General features: G+C 41.2%; 1 protein-coding gene across 3 annotated transcripts; it reads right to left on the bottom strand.

The window, feature by feature from the left end:
- Positions 1 to 120: 120 nt before the first annotated feature.
- syt14b (synaptotagmin XIVb) lies at positions 121 to 23,028 on the bottom strand. 3 transcript variants are annotated; one of them, XM_034135569.1, is made up of 9 exons: positions 22,903 to 23,028; positions 19,781 to 19,828; positions 15,240 to 15,386; positions 12,324 to 12,461; positions 10,730 to 10,986; positions 6,652 to 7,089; positions 5,332 to 5,512; positions 4,913 to 4,969; positions 121 to 3,952 (listed from the first exon to the last, which is right to left on the bottom strand). In XM_034135569.1, the coding sequence occupies exons 1-9, from the start codon at positions 22,913 to 22,915 to the stop codon at positions 3,636 to 3,638; spliced, it is 1,596 nt and encodes a 531-aa protein (XP_033991460.1). In that variant the 5' UTR covers positions 22,916 to 23,028; the 3' UTR covers positions 121 to 3,635. The 3 variants fall into 3 exon arrangements, with proteins under 3 accessions (XP_033991460.1, XP_033991458.1, XP_033991459.1); XM_034135567.1 differs by lacking the exon at positions 4,913 to 4,969 and having other exon boundaries at positions 10,730 to 10,989; XM_034135568.1 differs by lacking the exon at positions 4,913 to 4,969.
- Between the last annotated feature and the right edge of the window lie 593 nt (positions 23,029 to 23,621).

Genomic DNA, 23,621 nt, shown 5'->3' with positions numbered 1-23,621 from the left:
TGGAAGCCGTAGTACTGTAAAAAGTACGACCAATCATTTTAAATAACTGGATGGCCTACCTGCCTGTCAGCCTTCCATCGGGGCACAAACTTATCTCGTGCCCTCATTGGTCATGTGCGCGTTCGTGTGTGTTGGAGGAGGGGCTCTGTAAGGAAGTGGCAGATTTTTTCCGGCTGTGTATTTTCAAATTCTAGCGCACTCGAGCTGGTTTCTCCAAAATGACCTACCCCACCTTTAACTCGTACCAAAATCAGTATCTTTGAAGCGCACTTACTAATGTTTTGTTAAATCCAAACAAAACATAAGGTGTAAACATGACAAGCTGTTTAGCTGTTGTTTTTTTTGCTAAGCTACCTGGCAACAGGCTAAAGGTAAGCCTATTGAATTAATAAATAGTATCATCTTACTCTCCACCAGACCGTAAATAAGCATGTTTTCCAACATTTCAAACTACTCTCTTTAATATATTTCCAGTTATAGCGCTGCGACAGATGTAATACAAATGTCCCGCCATGTTCATGCCTCCTGTATAGATCGCTCCCGGCTCAGACAGAAACGTCACTTTAGTGTCGCCATATTGGTTCCACTGTGTTTGTTTTTTACCATTGCTTGATGAATGTTTTCTTTGCCAAATAGGTACGATGTCTGCTGCTTCAGAGCATTGTTTCGGTGCAGCGTGTGAGTGGTTGCAGTCTGGTACATCCATTTCCACTCTGCATGGTACTTACGTTCAGAAGGCGATCCATTGGAGCCCTTTCCATCCTGTATTATAAATCCAAAGTCCTTTATTTGATCAGACTTTAATTGTGTAATCTGAACAAAACATTAACCTAAAAACATGCCTTTTAAAAAAACAAATTAATGATGCTTTCCCCTAAATAAGATTCTAACTGTGAGGATGCTTTTATGAAACAGAAACTCTCACAAGTCCATGGTTCCTGTATATTTATTGAATATATTATTAAAAAACATTTTTTTAAACTGATGACACATTCAATAAAATAACAAAACATTGTAGTTCATTATTCCTTATCCTTAAGAAGTCCCAACAGGACTTAGCCGTATATCTGTATTACATTACCAAGGAAAACTAGCTTGTGCCACTTAATGCTTGAGGGGGAACCTAACAGACCTGAGAGCAGCACTCGGGCAGGAAAGTGTTTTATGGACGTCAAGATGTCCTGGTTCTTGGGAAGGTCAACTTGAAACAGAATGTCATAAAATGAAAAGAAGCTTCTAGCACAGTCATAAAGTGTCTTTGAAGCCAAATCTCTACCTGCTCCAGGTGGCTGCTGCTGCCTCAAAACCATTACATTAGGCATGTTAGGTAAACAGGGTAAAGAGCCAGATTCCTAATTACACCAGTCTAAAATGGAAATGTGCACTCGTGCTGCACCAGACTTGGAAAACCACCTCACCTGAACGCTTTTATTGCAGCTCCTGGGGGCCTCATAATTACCTGGCTGCCTAAACCGGTCCTGGGGCATAAATGGGGTTAGATGGTATTTTTTTGGAAGTCAGTACCTCCCCCCTCTCCTTTAGGATATGTGGCACAGCTGGTTTTCCATGGCCCGGGGCAGGATACTTTCCCCCTGAAGGCCGCGGTCCCTCTGCTGGGTGTTGGGTGAAACTATGTGTGATCCAGGGTGAGGGTCCGCCTCCAGCCCCTTGCAGCGCTGCCTGAGCTGTGATGACCGAGTCAGACATACCATTGAAGGCCAGATTAATGGAAATAAAAACATTGTGAAAACATTATCTGACGTATAGCCTTGTTCTTTTACAAAACACACTCCTGCACGTTGAGTATTTGATATGTCCTAAAGATAGGAAGAGGGAATCTGAGTTTTCTTTTTAAAGAAATTGTTTGGTAATAATGTTTAAATCCCCCCTGCTTATAGCTACTGAGATAAGTCATTTTAAGAAGCTATCTCATAATCTTTGAAGTATTTTTTGGGCAGAAATGGGCTTCCATAGTTGACTAATGTTTCCTTAATGCTAAATAACCCAGCTGCTGTCTGTAAGCAAACTATAAGCTTCATATTTATCATACTGGCATGAGATTGGTCAGTCGTTTCCCAAAAAGTGGAACTAACGGATTGTAAATGCTGGTAACGCACAAATTGTGCTTGGAACAAAATGCCATTCTAATGAAAACACTCCAGTGGCTGTGATTCCCATCTCTGCAATCAAAAGCCATTTGTTTATCTCTCAGGAATGCTACACATCTGGTGTGTATCTTATAATGAATTAAATTGAAAATGTGGCTCTGCAGGAACTGTCAGAGCGAAGTGTAGCTGCAGGGCCGAACCCAGAGGACGGGGTCAGGTCTGACATCACTGAGACGAGAAAAATGCATCCCACACCCCTCAGCTTCAGCCAGAGGAGAGAAGAGGGAGGGCTTCATGCTTCTGCCTGAAACTCGGGGTGTGGCTGTGGAGTCTTCAGTGAGGTTTTTGGGGGGATTTTCTGACTCATAGCTAATGAAATTGGCTTTGTTCCAGATGCATGTAAAACCAGATTCCTCACACTCCTGCACAATGTTTTAATTTATTTCCGCCTTTATTTAATTATCCATCTCCTAGTCCCTTGTAATCAGAAAATGTTCCTTTTCAATGTAATTTCATTCTGCCACTCCGGCTCACTTCACTGCTGTCAGCGGCAGAGAAGCAGCCAGGTTTATTGGACTGCGCAGGCTTTTGCATATCCCTCCTCAGCGGGAAGCACCATGTTTCTACATGAATGAACATGGCTGAGTTGTCAGAAGGCTGAATGGTGAAACAGGCTCAATCTGTACTACACAGGAAAGGAAGCTGCTCTTTGATACAGTGGCATGCAGGGCTGTGTCCAATTCTGAAAGAGACTCAGCGAGCGGAAGACAGAATTTCACTCCTCTAGCTTAAAGTGGAGTTGGATGCATAGTGTAGCGAGTTATGCAACACCAAAAATAATCAAATAATAAAGTGTCTTTGTGTAGCACAAACCCCAGAGAGACACACATACATCTAGTAAACCATTTGACTGATAATCCAAAAACATAAAAGAGGGGAAAAGGATAAATGGATCTTGCATAATGTCATGTAAACAATCTGTACACAGCATAGCTTGTAAGCATAGTTGCAGCATGTTGTAGGCCCTTTTGTAACAGTCTTTTCATTGCCTTCTCTATTGTCAATGGCTATGACTGATAGAGAAATGTCTGGTATGCTGGTGGCAGCTTAAATCCAGAGAAGAAGAACAAGAGACAGGGAGGAGTCTGCTAGTCATGGACCGAGCTCTTTGGTCCAAGATTCAGAGACAGAAAAATGTGTCCTGTAAACAGTTACATGCAGACCTTGCTGTAGGCAGAATTACTGAAAGAAAACACTCCTTTTTTAAGTTCAGTAATGATAATGTCATTCATTCTCAGTCTGCCTGCCTCTGCATTTTTCTCTGTCAATAAAAGGCTGGCGCTGAAGCTTCCACCTCCACCAATAAAAGTCTGTGGCAGATTAAAGGGTATTCATGCCGTCTCTGGCAGTGAACCCCTGCACACCTGTACGCAGCACACACACACACATCCCTCCTGGTGCTTCTGCTACCCCCCCTGAAACTCTGGGTATGTTGTAAAATCTCAGTCTTCTTGAATCTTCCGCCCCCTATGTGTTGGTCAGTGTGTGCCAGTGGCAGACCTGCTGCCCCTCCGCCTCCTTCATCTCTGTCCAGTGGGCCTGCTGGTCCTCGCTGGTGCTGTTGAGGCCCAGGGAGACGCAGCCCAGCCGCTCCCTGGGCCTCATGCTGCTCCGCCGGCAGAACACCGACAGCACCAGAGACACCTCGGACAGCTGGAAGAGCGCCACCTGGAACAGGAAGGTCTCCTTGTAGGTGGGGTTGGGCTGCCCGCGGCACACGGCAGTCTTACACTTGGACATCTCCTTCCCCTTGGAGTCCAGCATGGTCAGCTTCACGTAGGTGTCTGAAAGAGAGCGGGCAGAGAGAGCCATCCAGTGGAGGGATATCAGTACTGCAACAAACTGAGGCAGAGGGTTTAAATATTGATTTAATATCTTGTGATTTAATCAAGAGTTTTCAAAGTGTAAGACAGGTCTCCCCAGGGGGTCTCCAGACAGTGTCAGAGAAGCAAAAATATTACATAAACTATCCAAAAATAATCAAAATGACCCTAAATGTGATTAGGTTTAAGAGATAACCCAGAGATAGATCCGTTTTGGGGAAGTTTCTCCCACCTTCCAAGGATCAGAAACTAGTAAATTACCTTTTTTTTTAATGTATGACATGTAGTGTAGAGATCATTCAAACAGCAATATTAGGCTGTTTTGCCTCAATTGTTGAGTATGTATAGGGTCCAATAACATAGTCACGGTCCCATAGGCAACCAAAAATGTAGTTAAGAAGTAAGCTCTGGATGGGTGAGGAGGTTTCTTTTTCCAAGCTTTGCCTGAGGGGAGGTCTCATACTTTTTTTAAAGAGTCGGTTTAAAAAAAATATATTTATCAATTACCCATGTTGGTACCTATGAAAACAGAGTTAACTTTATTTGCCAGATTGTTTAGATATCTCTGTCTTTTCCATTTCTATTGTGGTGCTTACAGCATTAACAGTAACATTTTAAACAAATCCACATACTTTCCTTTCAAAATGATTGTCCTTGTTACTCTAACAATCAACATATATACAGTTGTATTTGCTGTAAAGTGTCTTTACTGTAGGGTATTTTATTATATGTACAGCACTTTGGCTCGACCAAAAATCGTTTAAAAATGTGCTATATAAATAAAACTTGATTTGATTTGATTTGATATATCACTGTGGACAGTTTTCAAGCCCTTAAACCTTTTTAGAACAAAACCTGAACATATACCGTTCACATATGTCTAACCATGATTAATCTACAAGTAATTCACTGCTGACTTACCTCTCATGACATAAAGCTGCCCCCCAACAAAGTGTTTAACACAACAGAACAGACCGTCTGTGGCACACACACCACGGCACACACAGTTAGAAGGAAGAAAGAGAGGAAACAGTTTAAAGATGGAGATACACCACAAGGTCAGCTTCATGGGAACTCTGACACACAGCGATTGTTTCAGCAGTATGGCTTTAAGCACTTTGGTTCTTAAAAAGCAGTTGTTGTTGTTGTTGCCGGGAAACATTACAAAATGTAATGGTGGTAATTTGTTTTTTTTTAACATGCTGCTGGGAGTCTTGCCCATCTGTTTTGCCAAACAATTGCTGAGTGTGATCTGCACACTTTGGGGAAGCAACATTACATTTTAAAGAAAGGAAGTTGACACAGAGTAAAAGGTTTAACGTGGAAGCTTTTGTACGTACTGACGGGTTTTTCCGACGCCGGGGTTTTGAAGTGGCTTCCCTGGACGACCTCAGCAGATAACTGTCCCGTGGCAGAGTTGTAGAGCAGACCCAGCAGGAGCTCCGGCAGGGAGGAGTCTTCAGTGGAGCGATAGGACAGAGCTCCTGCGCTGCGAGACACGCTCACCACAGAGCCACAACCCTGGTAACATCAAACACACACACACACACACACACACACACACACACACACACACACACACACACACACACACACACACACACACACACACACACACACACACACACACACACACACACACACACACACACACACACACACACACACACACACACACACACACACACACACACACACACACACACACACACACACACACACACACACACCAGGAGTTACTCAGGAGTAGACAGAAGGCATCAGTGGGATATTTTTACAGTATGTTAAAGTAAGTCTTTTTCATTTGGCGTTTCAACCAGGCTAACAAAGAACCTATTAGCCTAAATAGCAGCTTCGTTCTAGTAACGGAGGTCAGGCGTTCCAACACTTTCATTCACACAGAAATATCGAGATTTATTACCATGACAGTTTTGTACAGAATTTGCTTCTAAACCCTACAGATGTTTCTAATCCTCTAATTGTGCTTCCCGTGCCACCATTTGGGGCTTTAAATAACATTTCTACAGAGAATTATTGGATAAACTATCATGACATTTGGTACAGATATTTATGTTCTCTTCAGAATTAATCGCAAAGAATGTGTCGATCCCCTGACGTTACATTTATCTCTGCCACCTTGACCCAGTCCTTAATTTACTGATCTCTATCGCTGACATTCTGGGTAAAGGAGTCATTGCAGTGAAATGTAGCAATGACTGATGAAATGAAGCCCCGAATATTTAACACGAGAACTGAACCTTGTTTAAATAATGAGAAGACTCATTTACAACTTATGATTAGTTGACTAATAAATGTAGAAACAGCAACTATTTTGATAACGCAAAAATGCCCAACATTGGTTGGTTCCACTCCGTTCTCCTCCTGCTTGTCTTACGTTATATTGATTGTTAATTGGACTGTTGGTGGAACAAAAAACATCTTAAGACGTCACATTGGGCTCTTAGAAAATCCACTGAGTATTTTTCACAGTTTCATCGTTTTATAGATCCAAAAATGAATTGACTAATGAGAAAATAAGAAAAGGATTGATAGAAATTCAATATATTCTCAGGTCTTCAGTTGGGATGTTCGTTGTCAAACTAAATCCCAGTGCTTCAGATAAAACTGTGCCTGGATAGAAATGTACAAAGTGTTCTCACCGTGAGCTCAGAGCCCTGCTCCAGGGTGACGGGCAGCGCGATCTTCCCCTGCAGGTTGAGCTTAGTCAGGTAGAAAACCTTCTCCCCCAGGACCTTCTCCTTTTTCATCCTCCTGATGCTGTACAGGCGGAAGCGCACGGCGTAGTCCCCGAGGGCGTCCTGCTCCACCCTGGAGAACTTAAATGTTTCCGTGAAGATGGGACACGGCCCCTTCTGCACGCCCGTCTTGGCTCGCTGCTTCTTGGTGGGCAGCAGGACGAGGTGGACCTGCCAGGCGATGTTTCCCGTCTGTTTCAGAGCGGGGATGTCTGTCGCCGCGGTGACCGTGACGGCCAACCACTGCTCCCCGGAGTCGTACTCGAAGGCCACGTCCAGGGTGCCGTATTTGGCGAATGGCTCCGGCTCGTAGGCGGTGGGGAGGTGAGGACCGGAGCCGTCCTGAGTGAATGAGAGAATCAGAGGAGTAGTAAAGACACGGTTAGAATAAAAGAGGTTGGAGGCACCTGTATTATCATCCTCCTCTTCCTGAATAGTATAAGGTCAGATCATCTACTTACTGTATGTCACTCAAATATCTTTACATAAGAGGTGAGATAACATTGTCACAAAAAAGACTCAAACTATTTTTGATACTTTCTTTCTGTTTAAGGCTTGTAGGTTTTTATGGATTTCCTCTATAATACATTTAAAAAAAAGACGGATCTGACATATTTTTCTCCCACATTCAAAAGCTCTTGTGTTCCCTGATGCAAAACATATGAGTTCAGCACTGTTTGCGAGAAGTAGAGGTCAGAAAAAGTTAAAGAGCAAATTAGGGGATTTTTAGCCCTATAAGAATCTGTTTTTAGCTGTTTTTTATTTTCTAAATAATAACAAGTTTCAAGATGCACTTCTGAAAGATATAAAATATATAATGATACTTAGGAGTCAGATTTGACACTAAGCTATTCTGTGGAAACATGCTGATGCACCCCTCATCCCCCATCTCCTTATGTTGAGATGACCTGAACTGTAACTGACACTGTAACCTAAGTAACATTTTAACAGTAAACAAACCATGTAATTACAGTAGTGGTCTTAACATAAATATGTTATAAGCTGGCAATAAGAAGGGCTTTTAACACTTCAGTCATGGTGAACTACAGGGCAGGTAAAGGGGTAAATATACAATATATTACTACCATTAAAAGAGGTGTAATGTGCTGCTTAAAGGTCCCCTATTACACTGTTTTTCATCAATATATTATAGGTCTCAGATATATATAAAACATGTCTCTGAAGTGTTTGGCTCCAAACACCAAACAGATCATTGCAGCATCCCATAATCCCCTCTGTTTCAGCCCTGTTTCAAAAGTGCTGATTCTCTGTCTGTTACTTTAGATGAAAATAAGGAGCCACTCCCCACGCCCCTCTGATGCCCCTTTCACACCAACGCGTTTTCAGCGCCGGCTCGGAGCTGGAGCCTGAAAAGTACCGGTTTTTCCTGTTCACACCTCAGCGGCGCCGCCTCTTAGCTCCGGAATCCAGTTCGTTTCCAGCTCCAAAAAATTGTCGGTCTAGAAGCAAGACTCTGGAGCTAAGAGGCGGCGTCGCTTACATCTCTCTTGCGTCGAGGCGTGCAGGAAACTAAACCCACCTCCCCTGAACATGGGTCGACTGAAGAGTCTCGTCATGCCTGCCTACAAGCAGTAGCGCTGAGCAAAGTGACTAGAAGGCAACCACACACTTATAAAAAAAAACACACTTTATAAAGTCAGGCAACACTAACCAGGCTTCGTGTGATTCTGTTTATTTGTACCTTACTTTGACCATCCGTTCGCTGTTATTGATCATTGTGGAGAGCAGGCAGACGTTTTGTTTTGTATTATAGCAGCTATCCAACACAGTCTCACGGCATTTCGTGTTATAGTCACGAAATTAATCTATTGATTCGTGTTCACCAACACGATTTCGCCATTTTTTTCGTGTCACACAGAACGATTTTAAAAGCAATGTAAATAATAACAAATTAGAAGGAAAAACACATTAAAAAAAATACAGATTTAAGTATTCTGACACAGAACGATTTTAGAAGCAATGTATTTATATTGGTAGTATGTTTCGTGCCTGCACCAAATAATAACAAATTAGAAGGAAAAAAAGATGACATAAAATACAGATTTCAGTATTCTGAGGCTCTGAGCCATTTCTTTTCCTCACTGACGGCAAAAAAACTCAGACATTATACAATTTAAAATAAAAGGGATAGGGTTAGGCTTAGGGTAAGATATTGAGTAAGAACATGTTTTTATGAACCACACAGCTTCTGGTCTTCCAAGACCCGACCGGACAAAAAGACGTGTTGCAGGCACGAAACATACTACCAATAGAAATACATTGCATTTAAAATCGTTCTGTGTGACACGAAAAAAATGTGAAAATCGTGTTGGTGAACACGAATCAATAGATTAAATTAATTTTGTGACTAATAACACGAAATGCCGTGAGACTGGGTTGAGCTATCGGATGGAATCAATACATGGGCTGCACAGGTTGTCATGTCCGACTATCACAAGTAGAATCATAATGAAAAATACGCTGGTAAAATGTGCCTGTAGAAAACGGCTTAGGCTTATGCCACAATAGGATAGCAATCGCAAGTAGTCAGTTTAGCTTCGGTTGCTATGCTAACATCACCCATTTTATACCAGAGAAACTTTCATAACAGCATTGTGATGCCAAACAGCGTCAATTCAGACTGACACACATTCACTTAAGGGGAACTGGGGATATGTATCAGCTGCTTGTGTGACAGTCAGACAGTGAATACTTTAGAGCCGTGTGAGCTAACCCGGAGCTAACGGGAGAATAAACTCCTGTGGAAGAGCAGCCAGCACTGCAGCGGTCGGTAAATGCCGCTGAAACACATTAATAAACAATGAACCACGGCACTCTGGAGAAAAGTATAAGGTTGGAGAAGTCGTTATTTAATTTAATCTGGCTTCGTATGATTAAAAGCAACACGATCATCGACCCGACACAGTCCCCCGTTGTTGTTGTTGTGAGCGCCGTTGGGGAGCAAATCAGCGATGTAAACGGTGACGTCATGACGCAGCAGCGGCAGCACCAGTCGGGCTCTGAGCAGTGTGAACAGAGCGGGAGCAGAAAAGGGAAACCGGAGCTGAACCAGAAAAGCTCTAGCTAGGAGTTAGAAAGGGAAAAGCGCTGGTGTGAAAGCCGCATGAGAGATATTTGGTTAAAAAGAACACAATGGTGCTCTAGGGCAGTGGTTCTCAACTGGTGGGTCGCGACCCAAAAGTGGGTCGCGGACCCGTTTCGAGTGGGTCGCGGATGTGTGAGTGAAGAAAAAAAAGTTGAAAAAAAAAAATTGGAAATTTTTTTTTTGGGGGGAAAAAGTCAAACTTTTATTTTGAAGGCCCGATTTTCTTCTCAGAGTGTACCAGAATGCGTAGTTTATGTTAGTATTTCTAAAAATCTCCTGGGGGAGAATCCCCCCAGACCCCCCTGCTTGGGTTGGGTTTCAGCATGTGTGCCTTTTTATATAGTTCAGCTTTGATTCCATCATCTCATTAAACCTTTTTTAAAAGCATACTTTAGTTCTGTGAAGGGATATAAGGGATATATGCACTGTACTTCACTTTTATTAATATTGTATGCTCAAAAGCGTATATATTACAGCACGATTTTTTGTTGAATAGATTTGAGTGCTTCAAAATGTTGGGTCGCGATGTATTGACCAAGTAAAAAGTGGGTCCCGAGGCCTGACCAGTTGAGAACCACTGCTCTAGGGGGAGATTCAGGTGATAAGGTGGGAGGGGGTTACCTTGGTTGGTGATTGGCTAATGGTTACACAAGCCAAACAATCGTTATGACATCATAAAGTGGCCAAAATCTGATCAGCTCATTTTCAGACAGGTTTTTATATAAATGGATCAGGACAAAAAGTGAGAGAATCTTTTTTCCTGAAACTTTCAGAATCTCTTTCCACAGAGGGGACACATGTTTATGTATAAGAGACATGAAAAAGTGATTTTGCATAATAGGTGACCTTTAAAGGCACAGAGAGCGTTGGCCTCACCTCTGGTCCCAGAACAGCCGTGCTGTCACTGGGGATGTCCTCCTCACAGTTTTTGTTGAGGTAGCTCTCAGTGTCCTGGTCAGCGCTGGCCTCACTGGAGCGGGGGCTGTCGCAGCGCTGCGCCGAAGACCCCCTGCGGACCCCTCGCTCTGACCGTGATCGAGAGGACACGCGCCCCCCCGAGCCCTCGTCCTGGTAGGGAGGAGGCCGGGGCTCGCCGAGGGACGAGTTCTTCTTTATTCTCTGGATGCTGTTGGCTGCTTTTAGGACAGTGACAGAGAGAGAGGGGACAGGGGGGAGTAACGGGATACGAGAGAGCGGTGTTACCCGAGATGTATTGTGCTCTGTGGAGACATTCATTATGTATGCAACATACAGTCCACCACAGAGTCAGGTTAACCTCTTAAACTGTGCCGCACACATGGGTGAGCCCATCTTTTTGAGCTAATACAGCCTAGATGAATCAAACTCAAACAATCGTTTTTATTGTTAATTCTCCAAAGTTTTAATGGTTTATGTAATTTAACGTAATGATGCAGCAACTACAAATCAACTCATGTATGTTTGTTGGAAACATAGACAATGGAATAGTCAAACATCCCTTGACATATGGTATAACTCTTCTCCTCTATCTCACTGCAAGAAATTAAATAAGGGTATTTACCACAATGTGAAAATATTGATTAGAGTAACGGCCCATCCACACAGCGGCTTTGGAAAAAGCTTGCCGGTGGGCGTGTCTGAAGCTCGACCAACAACCAATCACATGAATCTCCCGCCCCTGACACACAAGCAGCGGTTTGATTGGCTAGAGCTTGTACTGGCATATGATTTGATTGGCTGACGCTTCCACCGAAAGCTTCAGAAGCTTCAAAAGTTGAACATTGCTCAACTTTTGCAGCCTGAAACGCCAGGAAAGCTCCGCTCTGCTTCCCACAATGCAGTTCGGCGAAAAGTGACGTCACCCCATTCAAACACTTTTTTGGAAAACTTATGAGAATGAAGAGAGGTGACTGAAGATGAGAAATTATTGTATATGTATGTATAAATGTAAATGTAAGTAGGAATAACTTGCATAATGACTTAAAGGACAATCATTGATCAAGTAAGGGGTGGGAATTCCCTTTCGGACACATATGATTTTTAAAAATTATTATTATTATTATTAATATGAAGACTTTTTTTGTTGAATATATAAATATTATCGTGAATGTGGATAAATACTGTATTTTAACAATACGGTATTCTGTTTTTCACATTTGTTATATTTTTTAATCTGTTCGAAATAGAGATTGAAATGAAATGAAATGAAAGTGCATGGGCAGAAGCGTTGGAAGAAGCTTCCAGCGCCGCTGTGTGGACGGGCCGTAACATAATAGTGTCACATCTGTTTTTATATTTCTTATTGTGGTATATCACTGCCCCCAGAATTAAACTATCTTTATGTGTTATATGTTTGCAGTCCTTAATGGTTTTCTTTATTTGTTATTTAATACATAAGCAGTGTGTCTCTTATGTAGTGTGACTTTTATGTGTTTTAGGTTCTTCACCGTATGTGCTCCTCAAGTGAAATACCATGTTGTCCCCCTCTCACCTCGTCCGCTGGAGGCTTCACTGCTGTAGCCCCCCTGCTCTGTGGACTGTTTGCTCTTGTTGCTCCACGCTGAAGTCTTGTTCCGTGGAGCCGCGTCCTCGGGGCCTTTCTCCTCCTCGCTGTCTGATAAAACTCCCTCTGGACAGAAAACACGGAGACTCTTGTTCAAACATTACATTTCTCTCTCACAAAACACAATGTTTGCAATGTTGAAATAAATGCAGGAGACAGGAACGACGATGCTGAAACTGGCACTCAGCACGCTGGAAAAGTGGATTTCAGGGTAAGAACTTCAGGTTAAGAATCCAAGTATTTAGTTTGAGAAGAAGAAACGGAGGCGGTGAAATAGAAGCAGCACACCATCTAACCTTTGCTTGCTTTCTTGTTCTTCTTGCTCTTCTTCCCTTTCCCCTTCTTTTTCTCCACATCCGAGGCTTCGTCTGAATTCCTCCCATCATCTTTCAGTTTTTTCTTCTTCTTCTTCTTGTCTGACTTCTTCTTTTTCCCAGTTGTTGAAGACTTGGTCACTTCAGCTTCGTCCTCGTCATCTCCCTCTCTCTCAAGGCTGTCCGCCACCTCCTTCTCTTCTTCTCCGTCTTCTGTTTGCTTTCTCTGTTGAGGACGAGGTGAGTCTTCACAGTCATTCTCTTTTTTCTGATCGATGGAGTTGTCTCCGCCATCACTCCCATTTCTGATTTGTCCACAATCAGTTTTCTCTAAAGCATCCTCCTCTTGCTCTCCATCTTGGGATTCCTCTTTGTCTTTCTGTGCCTTGGCTTCTTTCTCCAGCTGCTTTTCTCTCCGTTCTCTCCTCCTCTGCTCTTTCTTCTCCTGCTGCTCCTTCTCCTCATTCTTCCTCTTCCCTTCCTCTTCTAACTCGGCTTCTGTCCTTTTAACTCGCCAGCATCCGTCCCTCCATTCCCACTCCGGCTGGTTCGGAGCGGACTCAGCCTCGTTGGTTTCCCCGGATTGGTTGGTCTTTGATCCGGTGCTGCTGGCCTTGCTTCTTCCTTCCTGTGCTGTGGAAGTCTGACCCGACTCCTGCCCGTTGTTCTCCCCATCGTCCACCTTGTTGATGATGGTGGTGACCTGCTCGGTGAGCTGGTCGCTGACGGCGTACGTGGCGTCGCTGACGGCCGTGGCCAGGTCGTCCACGCGGCTGGTGACCGAGTCCAAGAGGGAGGAAATGTTGACAGTGGGGAGGTTCTGCTGGAAACTCTTGAAGAAGGCCATCTCTCAGCCGGGGACGCAGGACGCTAGATTATCTCATCAGAGCGCTGATAGGACATGTGGTTGTTAGCAGGGTGTGGGGCCAGCATCACAATGTGAGCTGAGATCAACACGTACATACTAAACAATACTCCTAACTAGGGCTGTGCAATTAATCGTATTTTAATCGCAATTACGATTTTGGCCTGCCACAATTACGAAAACAACATAATCGAAAAAAAACGATTATTTTGCTTTGCTAGGTTGTGACAGTGCACTGCAACATATTTGATCTAATTTATTTTAGTCTAATTTATTTGTATTTATCATATTTACATATGTTTAGTAGCTTGTTGAAGTGTGCTCCAAAATATTTGTTGATCTTGTTTATTGGTATTTATTATTTTTGATATTATTTATTTAAATGTAAATATAAATGTATCATTTATTTTAGTATTGGTTTTTCAGTTGAATTATACGTTCAGGGTAATCAACAATTAAAAAGATACTGTTCAAATTATTATTTGTATTTGTTTTAAAGTTCAATAAATGGATGTTTTCAAAGTCAATGAATAATCGTATTTAATAATCGTGATATCAATTATTGACCAAAATAATCGTGATTATGATTTTTGCCATAATCGCACAGCCCTACTCCTAAGATTGTTATACATTTTTTGAAGCAAGAGCTATCTTACCGGTACAGTGTACCTTGCAGATATATTCTCATTTCTGATCCTGTATATCAATCTTTTGGGGTTTATCGAATAGCAACACACTTTGTGATCACAAGGTTATTGATTGTCAACACGTAGCAGCTGGTCTGTTATGGAAACAGATACATTAATATTGATACTGCATTATTTGTAGGCCTACTGTAGATATGCAAACCACCTGCAACAACAACACTAACAGTGGCTCTAAAATGAATCGTGTTTGTTCATAAAAACTTAATCTGAATTATGAATGAATCACAAAAACATTCGCGATTCATTTATAATTCTGATTTAGCTTTTCACACATCTTGGCTTATTCAGGAAAACTATACAGCTGCTCAGCATACAAACAAATATGAAACCACTATTGGGACACATTGCACGCAAAAGTACAATAACAAAAGTGTCAAAACCCACTTCTTTATGTGCGTATTGGATTGGATCTTATTGCCTTTACCCCTACACAACTGGAGCTTATTTTATTTTCCTCTCTGAAAGGATGGGGACCTTACGGTGGTGCTCTGATGACGCAACTGAATAAGAAATAAAGTGATTTGCTTGTCATGATCTTTTTGTGTTTGATGTTTCCTGTTTTATTTTGAAATGCAATTTAAATGTTTGCCTTGTCTGCTTTTAATTCCTGTCTTTGTGTTTTTTGCCGCCTTTGTAATTGCCCTGATTCTTTCCACCTGTGTGTGAGCTCCTTGCTTCCCCTGTGCCTTTACTTGCCCTCAGCTGTTTCTTGTTAATGTAATTAGTCATGTCACTATATATGCCTGCCTGCGTTCCTTTTTCAGTCCGTCGGCTATGTTCCCGTCTGTTTTCCCTGAGGTCCTGGTTTTGTTCCTGATCTTATTCCTCCAGCTCCCTGGTCTGTACATCTTCAGTTTTTCTTTGGAAGAGGACATGTTTTGCACAAAATAACTGAATTACCATCTTAATGTGTGTGTAAATGCAGCCACTGTGGTTGGTCTGTGTGTGTGATGAGTACCTGGATGTCTGTTCTTTAACCCGTTGAGATGTGACAGGTCGTCAGGACTCGCCACTGACAGCTTGTTGCTGAGGTAAAGAAAAAACAGAGCCATCAACGCCATGAAGGCTGTAATGGAAGACAGGACACCCAGAAGCTCAGGAGAGACTGAGGAGGAAACGAGAGAGAGGCGGGGGGGGGGGGAGAAAAGGAAAGACAGACAGGAAAAAAAGATAATATACAAATTAGACAAACATAATACTGATTATGGAGATATGTAACAGTTACATTTCTCGTGTTCTTAAAGGTGGGGTAGGTAAGTTTGAGAAACCGGCTCAAGATACACTTTTTGTTATATTCCATGGAATGCTCTTAACATCCCGAAAGCAATGAATATTTTAAGTGCTTTCACAAAAAATCCATACAAAAATGTCATCTGTGGAAGCCATAATACTGTAAAAAGCACGACCAATCATTTTAGCCGGCCCGGCTAAAATAACTGGATGGCCTACTTGCCTGTCAGCCTTCCATCTGTGCACAAACTTATCTCGTGCCCTCATTGGTCATGTGCGCGTTCGTGTGTGTTGGAGGAGGGGCTCTGTAAGGAAGTGGCAGATTATTTCCAGCTGTGTATTTTCAAATTCTAGCGATCTCGAGCTGGTTTCTCCAAAAGTACCTACCCCACCTTTAAGAGAAATGGCTGTTAATAAAAACAAACACAGATGGCTTCAAGTTTAAAGTAAAAAAAAAAGTACATCTTTCTGATAAGCATCTTATTTTGGAATCAAACTCCTTAAATCTTGCCCTGTCAGTGGAGCATATTGTGTTTCTAAACAATCAGTGGTTGTTCCACTTCAAAGGCACCACACAGTCTACAGCAGTGTATGTAGGCCAACCATACTGCATGTAACCATGCTGCTCTGCGCTGCTGATGTGCTATTTTTATGAGAGCCTCAAAGGAGCTGTATCTGAATGAAATGTGGACTAAACCAGCCAAACCGCACCGGGCCTGCACTTCATGTGTTAAAACGCAGACACACCACATCGCAATAGCTGGAGAAAAGGGGAAGTTTTATGGATAATGAAGCATGAACGATATTTCTAAAGACCAAATGCCCCAGTGGAAAGGGCAGCTTGTAAAATGAATACCCATAATATGTGGTGTCTGGTTTTTTAACACCAGTTTTTATGATCCCAGTTGACATTTTCAACAATGAATCCCTCAGTATTTTATTAGGGTCACCAATCTTGAAGGCTTTGAACGCCCACACAGGTGTTTATTATTGACTGTTTACTAAACCTGTCCCCTGAGCAACCATGTTCTAATCGTAGCTTAGCAACTGTAGGAGTGCTATACATCTCCACAGTGCTTTGGTGGACCAAAACCAAAGAATAAAAGCTCTAACAATTGGATTCAAGTGTGTTTGTGTGCTCTACAATAGGCCGCAGAAGATAGCATGTTCAGCTAATTAGCTTACTTGCCGCAAGAAAGACTTAGTTACTTCCAAGGCCGAGAGTTGTCATTGCTACATTAGTTTTGTTCCAGGATACGCTAGAAAAAAATGATAGTGATATTTATTTGCATCGTTCTTTGAATCAGAATTTAAATTTTTAAGCAAAACTACCAGAAATGTCCAAGTCCCAGCTTCTTCGTTTGAGTTATTTAGAAGTTAATTTGACAGGGATCACAATCCATAATCATTTAATTACAGTAACATTGACAACATCATACAGTAGCTCAAAGCTTATTTTTCTCCTCAGTCCCCTGGCAGTTGTGAGGATTTGCTGTCATTTTTTGTCTTATGTGTTGAAAATTCATAATCATAGTATTAAAAGAAAACATAAATCTGGGTTTAGGTAACATAAGTTGGTAAAAGTTAGGTAAAAATGTTTGACGTTTAATAGATACAGTGAATTGACCGATTTAAGAAAATATGCAGCTGACAACTCGATTATCAAATTATGTGTAAGTCCTATAATAGCATATATATATTTTAAAAAAGCAATGGTAATGCAGGCCAAATGTTGTAGCATGTGTTTTATAGCCGGGGCTCATTTAAAAAACAACCATCACCTGTCACTGATTAAATTGGATTTCCCGGAGAGCACAAATGAGAAAGCAGGAGAGAAACATAAGAGTCATAGTTTCTCACCCCTCCCGACTACAGATTGAATTTATGGACTTGTTTCACCATGGCAACAGGCAGAGACCACTGCAGCCTGATAACTAGTGCTGCCGCAGAACTGCCAAAGTGATGAATGCTAAACTCCCAAGAATGGCAAGAGAAGTAGGAGAGAGAGTGAGATAAGTGAGAGGCGATGTGGCGGCAGGAGCTTACCTTCACTAAATGAATATCCTCTTTAATACCAGCTGTTCCCAAAAAGCACTATTCTGCTGCTATAGAGAGTAAAAGATCTAAGAAGAGGGGGAAAAACAAAGTTGTCCTGCTCTGAAGTAATCCGACATGTAATAAATCCCTCACACTTAAGTTCGTGCCAGCACTTTCCAGGCTTGCGTATCAACTCTCACTGCAGACGGTGGTGGTGATTGAGCCAGAATGACCTCGGCGGCCATCGGGAACAGCGGCGGCTTGTCAAAATGATCAACTCGTGGCCCTGAGTGTGAAGACACTTCATACGTGGCCCTGCTCTGTAAATGTCAACAAGAGCTGAATAATTTAGGTAACCTGAGGTAACCTGAAGCCTCCATCCATGCACACTGGCAAATTGAGTCATAGCAAGCAGCTCAACCATCAATCAGTTATTTCTCTGCTATAAAACCCATCATTATCAAGAAAGACTTATATTTTTCTTTAAAGCAGAGCACATTGAAGTCGTTTTCTTTTTTTCCCTCAGCCACTTTCCTTTCTCTCTGTCTGAACAGAATGAACAAGAAAACATAACTGAGTAAATATGTTGATTTTTCATGGCGTGTGATCTGATGCTGAACTCAGGATTCTGAACTGAGCCTCAGGATTCAATCTGCTCTTTTTCTACCAGGTAATGACTTCAGCAAGCTGACGAACAAACAACAAACACAGCAACTGAACCATTCAAAGTGCAAACAAGCAATGAACAATACCCTCAGAGAAACTTGAGTTCATTAGGATAAATCGTTTTTCTGACATAAAAAGAAGGGAAACAAATGACTGTTGTTATACGTCTTTGCAATACATGTATCCTCATTGTGGGCATAAATTATCCATTCATTTATAAATCTATTTACTTATCCAACTTTGAAGCTTTTGGATCAGTGCATGTTTAACTTTGTTTGAGTTTATAGGGTGTGCTTGTTTAAAAAAAGTAGGTAGGCAATCTGGAAATGTTGCTTACACATGGACTTCTGATACGAAACAAAACCTTGATGCTGAATAAATCATGAACACAGCTGCTGCCTTTTGCTGAAGTAAACCAAAACTTGATACGGCGTGCATAATTCACAGGCGGTCATTATGCTTTCAGTAGTTTATCGAGAAACACTTTGTTTCCACCAAACCTCACACTGGATATAGCAATTGTTTTACTTTTGAAGTCATGTTGTGAAGTGCTACAAAGCATGCACAGCATTATGCTCGGGATCAAAACAAACACACACATAAAGTGATACTAGTTCTTGTTGTTTGAAGCAGGGATTAATGAGGTACTTATCCACAGTCTGTGTATTTTCTAGGGTAGATGGCGATAAGCAAGCCACCAGTTTGGAGAAGCAGACAGGAGCCCCCATGGACTATAACTCCCCACACACACTTTTTTTACGCTGCTATGGACAATCTGCAATAAATGCACATTTTATGGACAATCTTGCACCAAAGATATTGATATTGAAGTGACTGTTATTTTGTATATATTGATTGTGTTTTTTTATCTTAATGTGTGCATATGTGTAAATGTGTCTGTTGATTGTGTATATAGGATATACATATTTTATACATATCTGTATATTGTATAATTTTACATTCGGGATTGTTGGAAATGTCATTTTGATCTCTCTGTCTGTAAACACAAACTGAGTAAGATTGACATTAAAGTTGAATTTGACTTGAGTACCAGCACATATGTAAAGTAATGGGACAGCAGCAAAACATATTTTAAAAATAAAGGCCCATCTTAAAATAATATATATCAATTTAAGTATGCTATAATTAATATATTTGTATAGCTTTACCTTGCTGTTAAACTGTCATTTTTTGTATAGGAAACTGAAGTTGTGAAGTGCTGGTCTACCCTTGCCATGATAGGTCAGTTTGTTAGTGTTTTTTCTGGGACTTTGGTGTTTAAATGTTAATATTCTAAATATAACATACAGTTCCACTAATATTGTTTCTTTTAGGTGGCTAAATTACATTCTGCTGCTGCCCCCGTCCACAGTACATTGCCTAGCATCTGTGTTGTTACTTTGGTCTGTTTCTGCAAACTGAAAGCGTTACAACATCTATCCCCTGCAGGTACAGTAATACGCTGACTATGGATAAGTACCTCCTACAGAGCTGCTTCAAACTATCTGAACCATCCTTTTAATGCAGACACACAAGTGCAATGCTCGGTTGTGAACATGGCTTTACCTTTTCTTGCACAGATGAGCTCGTGAACACCACAGTTCCTCCCCCCTCCTGGGAGAGAGAAAGAAAAGTTGGGAGTCAAAGGTTATAGAGATGATTCCATGTACTGTAGAAACATATGTTCATTGCCTCAGGTTAGTGAAGCTGGCAGATGGTGCTTTGAATAAAACTGATTAGCTGGAAAGAACTGAGAAGAAAAACTCACATTCAAATGGGTATGCAAGAACATCACATTAATATGAATGCGCCATAACAAGGAGGTATTTTGTGATAGTAGAATATTTGTATATGCATGTTTGAGGGGCCTAGCTAAAAACTAATAGTTGAATATTTTGTATTCACTGTTTAATGTGAGTTAAGTTAGAAGATTTCAGAATCAGAATTGGTTTTATTACCAAGTAGGTTTACTAGGATAAGGGCTGGGACATCTATAAGCGGTAGGCCAATCACAATCGAGCCAGCCAGCCAACCAATCAGAGCAGACTGGGCTCTGGTTTCAGACAGAGGGTGAAAAGAGGTGCAGCACAGCCCTTTCTAAACATTAAAGCATGTAAACGTGTCACAGTAGATGCAAAAAATACAATTATAAACCTGTAAACGAGCATAAAAGGGCCTCTTTAAAGTCTTAGATTAAAATAAGCGGGGTCATGAACTCGGTGACCTCGATGCTTGAACCAGTTTGAACACTGTTACTATGAATATATCATCAGTTTAAGGCATATCTCACCTAATTATCACCAATTATTCAGATCCTTTTACATTATACAGAAATATTTTGAGGTTTTACTATTTTCATGTCACGATTTCCTTCACAATCCTCCTGAGGCTTAACTTAATAAAGGATACAGACACTTGTATCACCCCTCCTCACATTCAAACACTCAAAGGCTTATACACACACACACACACATACCCCTTCACACGTTATCTCTCTCGGCTCAACACCACCTTAGCACTTAATGATTCAGGTATCTACTGTGAGGCAGAAGCAGATCTCTGCTGTATAAATGTGGCTCTTAATTACTTTAATTTAAATTACTTCAGAGAAACAGCAGAATACCTCCCTTGAACTATCTTTGTTTTTTATGTATGCCTTTTATGCAATAAAAGATGGTCAGAAATAATTTCCTTTTCCTTTTCTTTGACTGAAGAACCAATTTGTTCTATTTTAAAAGTACATGAAAACAGCAGAAAGGCAGAACTGAAAACACTCTAATATCTTCCAAGTATTATTTTAAATGTGGGTATTTTCTTTCCCTAATGTCCCCAGAACTCAGTTCAAATCGGCCTAGTTCCAACCAACAATCAATGGACTTAATGTGTAATTTCCCTACTTCGGGGATTGGATACTGAAAATGTTCTGAGGTGAAATTTCGGTGCCAGAGAGGAGGAAGCTCAGACACAAGTATCAATTAATTTAATGATACAGAATACCTCTGTTGGCTGTTCTTGCTGAGACAAAAGGTGGCCAAATGTAGCAATCAGTAATACATCGGTCACTGATATTCCTAAAACTAAAAGTAAGGCTTTTTAGGAAAAGTATTTTAACTGCCTTAATCTTCAGTTGTATAAAGCACAGGTTTTCAACTGTTTCTCAGCCAAGGACCTGTGGAGAATATACCAGGAACAGCTTATATCCCTTAGAATAATTTGATTTATACATATTTTTTAAACTGCTAGTTATAGAATAGTTTGTACAAGATAAATCTAAGGGCTACATAATGGTTGACTGAATACTTGTTTTAAGATGTTTTAGGACATATTTAAAACAGATCGAAATAGTTTGGATTAATATATACCCTCACTGTCCCATCTATTTGGCAAACCTGTACAGTTTAATGTAATTCGAAACAAGGCTTCTGTCATGAAGTCTACTTGTATGGACGTTAGATTTGTGTTGACACTGTCATGGAGGTGTTTATCAGATGTTGTACTGGTCTACATTGTAATAAGATGTGTCGCATAATACTGTAACCCTGTCATGTATGCAAATGTAACGGACTCTCCTCAGCATATTGCAGTCCAGTACAACACTTTAGTGTGATCTAAAAAAAAAAAACATATCCTTCAATTGACACATTTCCAACAATGTCACTCCAAGACAGTGAACATTATAAACTTTGTAAGGTATAATTGTTAGCTGAGTAGTTGCATGGGATTGCATAGACAGAGAACTGCCTAAGCTGCATGTATTGCGATTTGTAAGAATGAACCACTGCTGTATGAATAATATAAGATTGATTACAAAATATGAATTGCAGAGATAGCCTATATTCCCTGTGCCACTGGTGAGTCACCGCTGATATGTCTTCATGAAGAAGCCGTAACCCCTCTTTCTCGCTCTGCTGGTGTATCAACAAACACTGCTGCTGCACGCATGGCTGCACGTGACACAATAGTGCCCACATTACGGGACAGGACCAAGGCACGCGCCTGTACTCTTCAATGACTGCATCGTTTTTGTCACTGCTCAGTGTTCCCATCATTTTACATAAAACCTGCAGGAGATATCTGACCTGTCGTCATTGTGTAGGCTACACATCATATGTTGTACACGTTACTCATGAATTGTAGTAATATCAACATCCCATTGATGTATACAGACAATGATGCACCCACAATATTAACGGTTATCTATCAGCAGGTTTTCGAACTCAAACGTTATTTTTTAACGTTCCATATTAATCCGCCAGGTGATGTAGATCTTTAACGGTTACAAAACAAAGTTGTTGTCAGGTGATGCTAAGCAGCCTGCTGTGATTTTCGGTTTAAGACAAACATAAATATTTAAATGATTTCATATTTCACGAGTGTCTTAATCGAATATTTTGCGCATTCATGACACAAAGCAGAGGGACTATATGCGTCCACTTTCACTCGTAGAGCATGCATCCCATGAAGGGATCATAACATTCCTGCAGCAGCGCGGGTGATGCTGCTAGCTGTCCCAGCCACGGCTCCGGAGCACTGCGGAACTCACGGCGGGATTTTAAAAACGAAGCCGGTAACAAAATGACAGCCTTCCTAACCTACCAAGTGATTTTTTTTTTTCTAACAGCGTTTTTATTCTGCCCCGAGCAAAGTTTTACACGAGTCCCGCAGGACACCTGAGACCGAGTTCTTACCGTCAATCGCCATGATGCTCCGTCCCGGACGCTACCAACTGTGGGGGTGGGGGGTGCTGGAGGAGGGAGGTCATTCATGTGCCGGTGGACGGTGTGTGTCTGTGCGTCTGTGTGTGTGTGACAGAGAGCGATTGTATAAGCAATTGCTATTTCAATAACAGACCTGTGTGCACTATGTCATATTCATTCATTTAAACACAAAATATACATGTACAACTGTAAAATAGGATAAGATTCAACAAAACTTTAGTAATCCAAGAAGGTAATTTGATTTTGGGCAAGTAAAGGTAAAACAGAGGAAACAAACATATGCATAGACAGACATTTACAGTTCAAGTAAAATAGCTGTTTGGGAATATGTTAGGCTAGTGATGCAAAATGTCTAAAACAAGTCATAATTAAATAACTCTAACACATGTGTTAATAGTTTACATGACAGACCTAGGCATTTTGAAGTTGTTCATGTGCCAATCTCCAGGTAGAGAACATACTTGTCCATTAAGTTTGACAGCTATGTATTTTCTCATTAACCATTTATACTGACGTGATTTAAACCTTGTATCTCTTGTCTGTTTTTGAATAAGCTGAAAGCACAATAGCTTAGTTACCTTACATTTAATAATATTCTGCATTAGATCTTCTAAGGGGCCTATGTGGTACAAAAAAATGTACACAAAGTTATGTGGACATGGGGAGGCGTTCAGCCAATCAGGTGCGAG

The sequence above is a fragment of the Trematomus bernacchii genome, unplaced genomic scaffold (genome assembly GCF_902827165.1).
Source record: "Trematomus bernacchii unplaced genomic scaffold, fTreBer1.1, whole genome shotgun sequence".
NCBI lineage: Eukaryota > Metazoa > Chordata > Actinopteri > Perciformes > Nototheniidae > Trematomus > Trematomus bernacchii.
Note: the sequence above shows the minus strand (reverse complement) of the source record. Positions and strands in the feature narration are given on the sequence as shown.